The sequence below is a fragment of the Protopterus annectens genome, chromosome 9.part0 (genome assembly GCF_019279795.1).
Source record: "Protopterus annectens isolate FY-2018-M chromosome 9.part0, PAN1.0, whole genome shotgun sequence".
NCBI classification, from domain to species: Eukaryota; Metazoa; Chordata; order Ceratodontiformes; family Protopteridae; genus Protopterus; species Protopterus annectens.
In genome coordinates this window covers 1,197,534,147-1,197,548,250 of record NC_056743.1, presented here as the reverse complement: position 1 = coordinate 1,197,548,250, position 14,104 = coordinate 1,197,534,147, and the positions used below count along the sequence as shown (strand labels likewise).

The window sequence follows — 14,104 nt, the reverse complement described above, 5'->3', positions numbered from 1 at the left end:
AAAAATAGATACACATTATTGCCACCTATTATATATGACAAATATTTTAAATGTCTATTTCTAGCTTTTCTGATACATACACCTACTGATACTTGGCAGGGTGATGAGTACTGAGTAACCTCTGAGTTAGACTTGAACTGGGACGGGCGACATGCAGGACAATGAAAATACTATTAAGATTTGGGTTGGATGTTATAGGTGGATATTACATTCAACCCAACTCATTTAAATTGTTGGAACTTGGCTTTGGACATCTTGGCTAGCCAAAAATGCTGGGAAAAGTATAGCATAAAATGCGAGCTTGTATGAATTTATGAAAGCAAAGAACTCTTTTTTTGAAAAAAAGGTGCATTTGATTAATTCAGTACTCCTGACACGACTCTACCAGTTAGCCTATGCTTAACTCTATCACTAAAGAAAAGCAATGTGATACACGCATTTTTGTTTGTGTTGTTCACAAGTAAGACAAATGCATCAAAAGGGGCACACTGTTATTAACAGAGGATGATGGAGGAGTGAATACAATTCACCCTGCAGTTTTTACTTCAGGATATATTCACACTTTTGTCATAGTGTTCCAGACTCTGAAACCAGTTTACCTTTCTAAATATCTACAAACGTATGAATTTCAGAAAATGGGAAACAGGCATCAGCATATAGATGTTCAACCAAAAATGGATATCTCTTATCAAGAAACTTCAGGGCTGGAAACACCCCTGACTTTGTCCCCAGGCACAGACTGAAGTTATAAGAGACAAATGTACAGAAGAGGTATTTTGTAGGTGGATGGAATGGCCTCTGACCTGAGCAGACTTTGCTACAAGAAGAAGAGCTGGAATATGGTCAATAGGGAGCAGCATTTGGTTTGGAGAATGGGACGCTGCAAACCTCTAGTGAACTAAGTACATTTGTGGGTCAGAAAACCTGAGTTTAGCTGAAGGCTGCAGTAAATAACCAGAGGCCTGCTGATCTGCTTTTTTCTTCATTGTAACAGAATTAATGGATTATGGTCCTTACTTGAAGATAAACTGAATGTCAGGGGTCTAGAAAGCATTTGAAAAAATAATATTACTTTTGTTTTTTATACTGGAAGTACTCTGATATACTAGGATAAAGCTGTAATTAAATTATCATGGAAAACATGGTAATTTATATGCACATCTTTCAAATGTAATCACATCCAGACAGTGCACCATTTATTTATTTACAGTTTAAAAATACTAGAGACATGAGCTTCATGTTAGACAAATAATGGACTACACAATGAAACTTATTGGCAACTCATAGTCTTAATTTTCTACATTAAACTGCTGGAGTAATCATCTGTATCATCTACATAACTATCCAAAAGGGATGGATGACATTGTACAAGACTTTGTCTGAACTACCGAATAAAGTAATTTGTCTTTCAATACATCTTCTAAGTTCATTTTGAACATATTAATAAAAGTCCTAGTGCTTTTTAACACCTGCTGTATGATTTTTAATACCCTCATGTGTTGCTAACAGTTTGTGCAGATAAGACCTTAATTTAAAGCCTGCTCTGAAGGACAACACATCAGGAGTGTCCCACCCAGTACAGCACTATGCTGCCAGAATCGGCACACAAATCCAAACATCTGGTGTGGTTTTAGAACCCATAACCTTTATTATAATATTTCTTTTGTGAAGTATCTTGCAGATATTGCAGTTTTAGTCACATCTAGATCTTGCAAAGACCAGATTAATGTAGCTGTATGACAGAGAATCATAGAGTGACGTCAGGTTCTTATCTAACTGCTCACAAACAGTTTGCTGGAAATGAAGACAGTTCCATTTCCAGGTACTTTTAGATAATATTTAAGGCTATCTTTTGACAAGCACAGTAACAGTGCTGATTTTCACTGCACCAGTAACCTGGGTCGAAGAACAGGCTTTGGTTTGCCAAGGACTAGTCAAACAAAATCATTAAAGAACAATTCACCTCTGTTCACATGACAATTTTTACTTAATTTCACATGGATTTTCACCTTTTGTCCAACCGAAGAGTATGGCACTTAAAGAAAATACAATTTAAATATTACTCTGTCCTGTTTCCTGCCTAAACCTATTTCTTCAGTTTCTCTGCAAACCACTTTGGTGCAATTTCACTAAATGAAGAAAAAGTGCATCTCATGTTTCCTACCTTGAGAAAACAGAGTAGTTAGGTATAGCAGCGATTACAGCAACAAGGTAATAAATGTATGTTAAAAATCACAGATGACAAGCTTCTCACCTCAGCTACAGGCTGCAATTACAGTTTTAAGCTTGGGCAACAAACACATTGATTATTAACTGGTTCAAGGTTAATATTCCAATGTATTTCAAAGGAGAGCTTTTTCCATATTTTAATATTTTTTTTTCCTCAAAACAGACTTCGTTTCCTTCCCTTTAATCCAGTTCTAACAAAAACATGTAAACAATTATGTGTTTTCTTTTGGCTTTCTGCTTGTATTTAATTTTGCATTCTGTTCCTTTAGATGGCAGGGTGTCTTTCTTTGAAAATTCATGTTGATTCCTTAAATATTCGTGACAGCATCTATTACGTTATAAAGACAGTCTTTGGCTGAGGCAACTCATTGAGAAGGGATGGGATAGCAAGACATTTACTAATTAGGTTACCAATTCCAGCTAAAGTGCCAACAACAAATCTGTTAAAGAGTGCAATATCAAGTAGAGACTGCCAGCTTGGTGTAAGCTGTTAGTTACAGATTACCAGCTTCATATTCCAGCTAGAAACTGTGGTTTGGAAATATAGTTCTGTATACGAACATCAATCAGTCAATCAATCAAACAATCAATCAGTCATTAAGTCATTCAGCTACTCTTTCAAGTACAGCATTAAAATATTCCATAATGCTGTGTAACAAATAACACTAACAAAAATAAACATTATTGGAAAAGGCAAACTAAGGTTTCTTGCCACTGACAGTTTAAAAGTAGAGAACAATTCACAGGAATGGACAGCCAGCCACCGGAAAAGCTATAACCACACAGTTTTATTCAATTGTAGACAGCAGACAATGTTAAGCACTTTCTTCCCTCAATAATAGGGGACTTCCTCAGAACAAAATCACGAATACACACATAGTAAAAAAACCCAGCCTTAAATAATAATCCCCTAATAGGGCTCCAATTAAAAGTTAAAGAGATATACAACATTAAAGTCCCTCATCAATAACAATAGATTCAAGTAAAACAAAAATTAAATGCAAATCAACAGAAATCCAAATAAAACACAAGAATAATCAAAACTTTGGTCTGACACCTAGCTAAAAAAAAATTTAGTAGTATGTTGACCTGAATACACCTGAAATTAAACACCAATAAGATACCATATTACAAATGTAAAAAATTAAAACAGTGAGTTGATACATATGTAAAACACCAGATGTAAAGTGGATGTTTTATAGAGAATTATCATAAATGGAGACAATGAATTGTGTCAATTAAAAATAACATTGGAAACAAATGTTAACCCTAATGTCTAACCTAATATATGTCTTAATTTCAGAACACTTGAAATACTAATAGCCTCATTTAATCCAGGAAAATTTGCGGCATCAAGCCTAAGCTGCCAGCTCAATTCACAAATATCCAAATGGACATCTAAACATCTCCCCTGTGGGTCATTAGTTAAATGCTGTATCACTAAGAATTTAAAGATGTGGTCACCCTGTTGATGGATCTGTCTTTCAAGTGCATTAGTTTGCTTCCAATGTTTGATATCCAATAGATGTTCCCCTATCTTATTCTTAAATGATCTAACAGTTTTTCCCACATAAAAGACAGGACACATTAAGCACTTAGCCAGATAAACCACGTTAGTGGTACTACAGTTATAATGTCCATGAATCCTCAGGGTTTTTCCATTTAACACAAATTTGTCTCCAGTCTCCAAAATATGAGGGCAAAAATTACAATGTCAACATTTAAAATTCCCTTTTGTTCTGTTTGAACCAAAAATACTATCTATCTTTGTCCCCTCAAACATATCTTTGAAGGACCTATCTCTTTTATAGACAACTTTTGGCCCACCATCCACTTTTTGGGCTGTATTAGCATCAAATTGCAAAATGTCCCAATTATTGTAAATAATGTCCAGTATCTTGTGCACATCTTGGTTAAAGCAAATAATAAAACCTAGACTACTATTAGAGTCCAATTTTACATCCACCACACTATTACCATCCTTTCCAAAAACTAAAATTGGTTTGTAGAGACCATTTTTTTGCGTGTCCAAAACTTCCTGACCCATCTTCTCTAGTAGGGTCTCTGGATATCCCCTTCCTTTAAACATGTTCAAAATAAACCTTACTTCTTCACTAAATATTGCATGTGAACTGATCATCTGAGCTGTTCTAACCAATTGTACTTTGACTATGGACTTTTTTTGGAATAAAGGGTGCGCACTTGTAAACTCCAAATAAGAGTTGGAGAATGTTTGTTTCCAATGAATTCTTGATTCTAAAACATTCCTTTCTGTAATAAATAACTCAACATCCAAGTACACAATGCTTTTCCTACTGTGTTGGTGTGTAAATTTCAGAAAATTAACTGTATCGTTAATGTAGGTGTAAAAATACTCAAGCACCACCTCTGTGCCTTTCCATAAAATGAACAAATCGCCCAAACATTTTGTGTAAAAAATAATATTTGGTTTAAATACACTCTGAAACACAAAATGTTGCTCCCAGTATGACATAATATAATTGGCAAAGATGGGGGCACATGCAGCACCCATAGCAACCCCTGTTCTTTGCCTATAATACTGACCCTCAAAGCACAAATAATTATTTGAAAGCACTACTTCCATGAGTGTGCCGCATACATTAATGGTGTCCTGATCATATACACCAGTACTGAATAACTGGGTTTCTAACCATGACAACCCATCATCATGCGCTATCACAGTAAAAAGACTTACAATGTCTATTGTAACCAGGATGTTGTTTTCGTTGAATTTGATTCAATCCACTTTATCAAGGAATTCCCAAGAATCTTTACATATATAAGAGAATGTTCTTAAACCAACCTGTAATTTTTGATCAAGAAATTTACTGATGAAACTGTTTTTTGAATGTTTTCCATCCACAATAGGCCTAAACTGTGGATTCCTAAGCCCTTTGTGGATTTTGGGAATTCCAAATATGTTAGGTACCATTGGGTACTTGTTGACCATGTATGCGTGCTCCTCCTCATTAATTTGACCCTGATATAACATCATCAATTAATAAGTCGATGTTCTTGTACATGACATGTATCTCATTAAGGGAACTTTCAACATATGAACTATCTAGCAACAAACTGTTGATCCCATCCAAATAATCAGACTTGTTTATAATGACCATGCCATTGCCTTTATCTAGTTTCAGCAAATGGATATCAACATCATGTGCCAGATCAAAAAGTAAACTCTCCTCAGTGGGTGTTAAATTTGTTAAAACCTGCTCAGGCTTTCCTAATAAAACTTTTCTTATGTCTTTTTCACATTTATTTTCAAACAATCTAATAACATTATTTAAAGGCAGATTAAACATACTGGGTCTCCTCAAACATCCATCCTTTCTCAACCCACCATCTTGTGAGTTAAACCAAACCTTAAAATTTAATTTCCTAGTATAACTTTTTAAATCACGCATCGTGCTATCCACCTTTGCCCTTCTGAAAGGCACAAACGTAAAACCTTTAGCTAAAACATTTACATGTTCAATTTCTATACATTTTGTAGAATAATTGTATTCTTTGAAATCATTAGATCTGTTGTATATTACACAAGGTTCAACAACTTTGCCCAAATCAACCAGATTCCTCCTTTGCATGTCGAAAATGCTATTATCAGCCACAGAAGCATTTTCAAGGTTAACCCCATCGTCCTCTTTAAAAGTTTCAGTAAACACTGAAGTTGAGTCAAATTCATCCACACCAGTGTCACTTAAAATATTGGACGGACTCACATCTACCTCCCTTACATCAGTCACAACCTCACTGAAATACGAGCTTTCATTAATTACCGAACGATGAATGGTGAAAGCAAACCCATAGTCATTAATGGACACGGTACATATGGAATTAAGTAATTCCAAAGCCAGGTCCATTAGGTCTTCCGCTGTCGGCTCTTGCTCCTTTTGTTTTTGTGGTTTTCGGCCATGCCACCTGCTCGTCATAATCCCACTGGTTTCTCAGTAAAAAACACGGCTGCTGCTCCTTTCCCCTCAGTCTTTCTGACCACCTAACATTCACCTCATTTAAAAGAGAATGTGAGTGGTGCCTGTTCTCTTTATGACCTCACACATTATACGTCACTCGTTCAGCTGAATCCGCTCCCTGATTGGTCTTATCCTCTTCGATGCTGATACTTCCTGCTGACATTGGATACACCCTTTGATTTGCATACTCATGCATATCTCTTTCGATTTTATTAGTTTTTCGTGCAAAAATAAGGTTACAAGCTGCTGTCACATTTGAAAAGTCATTGTTGTATAGGGTTTTATTTTCAATAAACCGAATATCTTTTGTGATGGATTGGTTCAAATCTTCCAAATCTTTCACTGCTTTTTCTGCTGCCTGAATATTGTATTTAACCATAAGCCTCATCATTTGCAAACCAGTATTGTCGAATAGGCAATGAAATTCATTTAATAACTCCACATTACCCTCGGCCCCATTAAGGTATTTCCATAATCTCCGCCACATGGGACCATTTCCATTTCAATGTTTTTTTTGCAAATAAGATATTTCTAATTGCAACTTTTTATGAATTAACAAGTTCTTTTCAAATACCTTAAGTTTGTCCATGACAGAGGTACTCTCAGCTGGAAAGCAGTTCCCCGATCTTTTTTCACCACTAAAGGTAAAAGTGCTGTCCTTCCATTTTGAAGGTCCCATCAAACCGCCGTTCGACTCTTCAGTGCTAATGGACATTTCACCTGGCAAATTGCCCTGCTGTCTTTCAGCCCCATAGGAGCCACTAGCAGCTGGAGTTGGCTGAGTTAAAGGGTAGCCAAGGCTACCAAACACATCATTATTTCCTTGTTTCTCTGTTAAAGTCTGAATTTGAACTGTATGTGCAGCCAATTGTTGTTGAATTTGCTGCAATAGGTCAAAAATGTCACTGTTCATTGTGCCAGCAGCCTCCATCTCTGTACTCCTTTGGAGTGGAGTTGTAATTGTTCTGGAGTTTTGCATTTTTATCCTGTACAGTTTAAAAGTAGGCAATCACTATTCCCTCTATTAGCAAGTGGAGAGAGAGAGAGCGAGAGGGGGGGGGGGGACCACATTAAATGTTCCTCTTGTCGTTCTTATTTTTTTATAAAATTACATCAAAAAGGCAAGAGCACTGACTGTGACATAAAATCACAATTGCCTGACATCCACATCACACTACATCAGGGTATAATAAATTAAACATTATTACAACTACTTATAGTGAAGCAGGGACAATTAGTTATACAGAAAAGCTCAAGACATAATGTAAAATGTTTGGTCAGTTTTTGGATAAGGTTGTCTATTATTAAGTGAAACACAATATGTCATCTATATTTTTTTTGATGTTACTGCAATCCTTCTAATAATACTATAATTTAATGTATGCTATGCAGCAGATCATCAAGGCAATGGATGCTGCTGATTCTGCGTTGGGAGAAGGTTTTCCCTGGTACTATAGGCTGGCTATCAGCTTGCTGGGCATGCCTCTAATTTCTTCTGCTTCTACTCCCATTACTATCCCCTGGATCGGGATGCTTCTGCAGGATCGGAAGGGGAAGTGGTCAGCATGCTTTTCACAGGCTGAGAAGAGCCAGATACCTGTAGTGTCATATGCATTGTTCATGGCAGAAGTTTTTCCTTTAAGCCATAAGTTCCCACTGACATGCAAGGCTGATATTAGCTGGGTTGCCATACAATGGTGCTGCAAAGGAAATGCCTCCACCTAGGTGGTGGCATATTTCTCTTTTTTTTTCTGCCCCACCTGCTGCAGCATCATTTCTGGCCTGACCCCAGTACCACAACTGAGAATCTTCCACTGCTGTGTCCCTCCATGTTGTGGAAGGAGGATGTGCCTCACTATTTGACTTTCCCTCCCACCCAGGTCCATCAAGTGCCCAAGCCACGAACTGCACTTGAGTCACACTCTGGGCTTTATCTCTGCATGTCAGCAGAGATGGCCTGGGATAGTGGTGACGTGACACAGCACCTTACCATGCAGAATGTGTGCATATCTCCTAGGTCTCTTCCCCCAGGATAGGGGAGCTGTCTGTGAAGAAATCATAATTAGATAAAAGAACATAGTTCTCTTGGATGAAAACTCATTCTATTTTCACAGATGATCTCTGCTTGCTGAGGAAGGATCCATTACTGATAGCATGGCCCCAAGCATGGGTTTGTAGAATTAGTACAAAATAAAAGGATTTTACTTATAGAAACAGCAACAAGCAATTCCAAAGCTCTAGATGGAAGTATTAGTCAGAAGAGCAGAATGCACATAAAATCTCACTGGTAAATGTTTCCACGGAAGATTATCAGGAAACAAGGGCAATCTGCAGTGTTGTTTGATCTTCCTATGTTAATGATAGTGTACTTATTCTCCAGGTAAATGTACATACATTAATTGGACAATTGTCGATGTCATCTTACCTTCCAAGAAGTCGCAGTGGTCTTGGCCCAAACCTATCCATGAGGATTCCAAGGGGAAGAGTAGTGGCACTCAGTACGAATGATCCAATAGTGAAGCCAAGGTTTAAGATCTCTTCCTGCTCTACGCAGCTTAACCAGTCTGTGTGGTTTGTGGTGAGATCAGCTGTGTGGATCAAGTGGTGGTGACTTGACTGGTTTGTAGTATTGTCCTCTGTAAGGAAAAGCAGACAAGGATTTGTCATTTTTAAATGTTTGGTTGTAACTTGTGTAACTCGTAACCTGTAAAATGGCTAGGTCTATGAAATAAAGCCACATTAAGATGAAATGTAGTGCAGTGACCATGATCATGCATGTACAGCTGGGATTCACATGCAGGTTTCCTGGTACACAAATTTGTGCAGAGTTGCTTGCATACTAGACAAATCTATTGCTATTTCCATAGCCAGTTGTTGCTGGGAAGCAGAGCTCCATTCTACAAGGCAGCAAGACTTTCAGCTCTGTATCTAAATGTAGTTGTTGGAGGGTGCAACCTGTGCTAATGAGACATGTTAAGCAGCCTGGTGAGCTGCTCATTTAGGATACTTGCATAGTATGAAGTCCTACACACCATTTGACACTCGCCACTAGAAAATGAAGAAGTGCTTATTGCTCTAGGCAGCAGAACTCACTTAGGAATTTAAATGGAGGGAGTATGCTCAGAGCAAGTGGGATATCTGTACCCTGACCATGTTAATTAACACTGGACATATATATATATATATATATATATATATGTATATATATATATATATATATATATATATATATATATATATATGTATATATATATATATATATATATATAGATTGTGTGGCTACATATCTGGGTGTGTGTGGGGGATATAAAGACAATGTGTGAGTGGGTTTGTGAATACCTATGTATGAATGCTTATTGTAAGAGTGTGTATTCTAGGTCTGTGTACATGTGTGCCTGTGTGTGTGTGTGTGTGTGTGTGTGTGTGTGTGTGTGTATGTGCGTGTACATGTGTATATATATATATATATATATATATATATATATATATATATATATATACACACACACACACACACACACACACACACACACACACACACACACACATGAAATACTTGTATTAGCAATGTGCTGCTATCTGTGTCTGATCACAACTAATTGGTCTCACAAGTACAGTTGTCATTTCACAATTGAGGATTTGTATCTAGAATTAAAAGAAATGAAAAATAAATAAGTAAATAACAATGTTCTTTTTAAGCTACATTCATTGAGACATCTGGAGTTTATGGATGGGATACAAAAACACTGACAGCATAAAACAAATCTGCAAAAGTCCACTATGACAGTTTGCACTATACCATATTGTTAGTGGCTTGACAGTGAAGTCAGCAATATGACATAACGTGAAATGGTGTAAGGAACGTGCAGTGATTTGCATTACCTCATGAAGTACAGCATGGAGAATATGGATTAGCCCTCCACTGTTTTATCTCTCTGTTGCATTCACAATATAAAGGTCTCCTTAGAACTGAGGCCACTGATACATTATGGCAAACAGCCAGGCTGTTTGACCGTAGTGAGTATGCATCCTCTCTATTTCACTCTACAGGATGTAGTCTTTCATTGGTGGCTTGTTATTCAGAGAAAGGGTCAGCTATACTTCTAAGTTCTTAAACAGTACCCACCGTCATTTGCAGCTGCATTTATTTATTTATTTTATTTTACATTTGTTAACCGGGAGAGTCCGACTGGATACATGTCCATTTTCAGCGGAGGCCCGGGGAGAAAAGCTCCAAGTACATAACAGACATATGAACAAGATAGTTGAGTTCTAAATACAATATAAAGATACATCACATCTTGGGAAAAAAAAACAACAGCAGCAAATAAAAAAAAAACATAGGTCAGTTACAAAGGCGAGGTGCCTTGTTAAAAAGCGGTTAAGGATAGTGAGGTAAGAGAAGGGTAAATGATAGTGGTTAATCAGGTTTGGAACAGGGACATTGCCAGAGAGTATTGAGATGGGGTTTAAGCTTTTTTTTGAATTGTAGGAGTGAGGGTTCTGAGGTGAGCATGGTCGGTAGGGAGTTCCACATTTTACCTACAAAGTTTGAGAATAGAGAATCCCCAGCAGAATTATTGGCTTTGGTAGTTTGAGCTAAGATCTTATTGGAGGAGCGTAAAGATTGCAGGTTAATATAGGGGTGAATGATGTTTTTCAGAGCTGGTGTTTTCTCTGGGTGATACAGTATCTGGTGAGCCATTTTGAGTTGGTTGAAATGGAGTTGGCTGGAAAACTCTAACCACCCTAGTTGCTTCAAGTTAGTGCAGTGGTGCATTCTAAAGGTGGAATTTGTGGCAAATCTAGCTATGTGATTGTAACAAGAAGCAAGTTTGTTAAGGGTTGTCTTGTTTAGGTTTGTAAAGAGGGGAGGCATAGAAAAGAGTTGATAGTAGGTGTGTGCTGGCAATTGTAATTTTAGCGTGAGGAGTGAGAAAGTGTTTTACTTTATAGAGAGCCAAGCTTTTTATTGACGGTTTTGATGGTAAGATTGAAATGGGTGTCAAATTTAAGGGAGTTATCAATGGTAACACCTAATAGCTTTGTGTGAGCTTCTGGTGATATAGTGATTCCATTGGAGGATGTAATAGAGAAGGTGGGGGGAAGAGTCTTGTTAGTGGGTGAGAAAGTAAGTAGTTTTGTTTTGTTGGGGTTGAGAACTAGTTGTCGACTTGAGAACCATTTTTCTATTAGGTTGAAGGTGTCTTGGGTTGAAGCAGTGAGGTCTGCCAGGTTGGAGGCAGTGCTGATGATAGTCGAATCATCTGCATATTGAATGCATGTGGCATGGGGCGTGATTGTGGGCAGGTCATTAACAAAGATGGTGAAGAGAAGAGGGCCAAGAATAGATCCTTGGGGAACTCCAAGTGTAACAGGTAGGCATGTAGATAATTTGCCCTGCCATAGAACAGCCTGTTGCCTATTGGACAGGTAGGATTGGAACCATTTCAGCGTGGAATTGCTGAGTGATAGTTTTTTTAATGTATGGAGGAGTTGAATGTGGCTCACCATATCAAAGGCCTTGGAGAGGTCTAAGAAAAGAGCAGATGATAGTTTATTACTGTTTCTGAAGTTATTGATGGTATTAGAAAAGGATAGATTTGCATATCATCAGATTCCATCATTGTATACAAGTTGTGCTACATCACAACAACTCAGTGGTGTGTGAAATAACTACACAAAGACATACATCTGGAGTGTTTCTCCCCGGGCCCCCCCTGAAAATTGGCTTCATTCCAAGTCAGGCTTTCCTGGTAAACAAATGTTAAATAAATAAATAAAATAAATATAATGAATATTTTTAAGAATTGCAGATGGAATGCAGACCTATCCTTAGCATAGCACATCATTCCAGCACTCTGATTCTCTGTTTCAGTCCCGCTGCACTACCAGATGCATGGGGCAGGGCTATATATGGGACTTGAGGTATGTACACTGCATTAGGCAGTAAAGAGCAAATCACATCTGTACCACTTGGGGCTGCCCAGTAGTATAGAAAAGAGAGCTACATGAATCACTCCCATTATCTGTCTGTCTATGCTAACAAAAGCATTTATCTCACTAGGACAGGTTTGAAGCTTTCTTATTCCTTACCCAGTCGCCTCTCATTTAGTTTTTAGGAAGCACTTAGTACAGTGTCGATTCAGGCTACCAATTTGCCTGTGCTGCATCAGGAAAAATATAGGCACCCACATCTTTCTGGCCTGTTTGCTACTGGCCTACCTGGTAGCAGTGCAGAGAAATTCTTTTAAACATCTGCCATAATGGGCATACTAGCTTATCTGTGCTATAGCATGCTGTAAAAATTTCTGTACTTTAGCACAGGAAATATATTTGTCATTGTGAATATTTTTTGTCATATGGTAATAAAATATTAACTCCCTAATACAGTTGACTGTGAATGTAGTAGACAGCTGTTTAGTTGTAAGTCTGTATTTGTGAAAGTAAACAAATGATGGTTGTTTTTTTTTTAGCTCTGACCAACATTTTTAGTATAGTTAACCTCAGTGACTAAGTCAAAGAAAACATTTACATCTTACTCAAAGGGTGATTTTATATAACAGATTAAAACCTTTTTCCCAGAAAACCAAGAGAACATTTTTTGCTGGAAATCTTAAAACAACAGCTACTAGTCATTGCTGAAGTTGTTTGAAGAAATTCTTAATTTGTAATATATGAGGTGAAGATATTGAAAAGTGTCCAGGTTATGGTGCTGCATTTGAAACTGAAGCTGACTGAGAATACACTGTGGTATCTTGAAAAAAATACAGGTTATGCCAAAGTGTTTTTGGTGGTGGTGGTGGTGGTGGTGGGGGGGCTGGAAACATCCTATGGTAGACTACAACATTAATTTCTGTAAAGAAAATGAGTTATTGCTTTTTGCAATTGACTATTTTTCTATTACCTGGATAGACAGATTCAGTGCTGTATGGATCTAGCATATATCTTTAGTAGGGACAGCCAGTGTTTTGGTAGCTCTATTGCAAATAAGGATGGGCAAGTGGTTCCGAGGTTTGTCTTTTAACAACTTTTTCTCAATAAAGGTGTTGAGATCTCACATCCATACTAAAACATGCAGTGCACGATGAGTGCATGTGCTGACATATAGCCAAGACATTTAATTAAGCAAGTAAAACAAATGGCTAAGAACACAGGAGCATAGGAACATAATAGCCAAACAATCACAAGGACCATAACATGCCTAGCCATATGTACCTTTAAGGAGACAAACTTAAAAGTTGTTGCCACCATTCGTAGAACACTTAATAGTGCTCACCTCCCAAACTGAACAGAGCTGTACATGGAAACCCTGGGTAAATTTATTTCTACCCATCCAGCCATCAAGACTAGCCTTAAAGGTAGCCTGATCTCTAAGTGGTAAGTTATTCCATAGGCTAGGAATACATTAGGCTAGGAACCTGTCTCTCCAGCAAGTTTTATTTTTTTGTTGGTGTGGATTTAAGTCCTTAGTATTGATAGTTGTAGAGTCACTGGTTTTAGAAATAGGAGGTCAGATAGGACTGGGCCTTTCATAGCTCAAAAAGCAAGACACAGGCCACCTTGCAGCAACCTGTAGACTACTGAGTATAGCCAGAGTTGTGCTAATCTTTGGGGTAGTAGAAGGGCTTAAGATCTTTAATTTCCTTGGTTAGAAATCTTTGGGTCCTTTCTAGTTGAGTGATATACCTGGATTTGTCCACAACAAAGGGGGCATTGTATTCAGTGACAGATCTGATAGGGGAAGAGTACAGTGGTAGGATGATGTCTTTGGATATGGGAAGATTACAGTGGCAGATGACATCTTTGCATATGGGAAGAGTACAGTGGTAGGACGATGTCTTTGGATATGGGAAGATTACAGTGGCAGATGACAG

The 14,104-nt window shown here is 37.7% G+C and overlaps 1 protein-coding gene across 2 annotated transcripts in view; it reads right to left on the bottom strand.

Annotated features, from left to right (window-relative positions):
- SLC43A1 (solute carrier family 43 member 1) overlaps positions 1 to 14,104 on the bottom strand; it is a 658,072-nt gene that overhangs the window by 482,403 nt on the left and 161,565 nt on the right. For both annotated transcript variants that reach the window (XM_044084117.1, XM_044084118.1), the window contains one exon: positions 8,653 to 8,863. In XM_044084117.1, the coding sequence (XP_043940052.1) occupies positions 8,653 to 8,863 (211 nt within the window). The remainder of the gene's footprint in view (positions 1 to 8,652; positions 8,864 to 14,104) is intronic.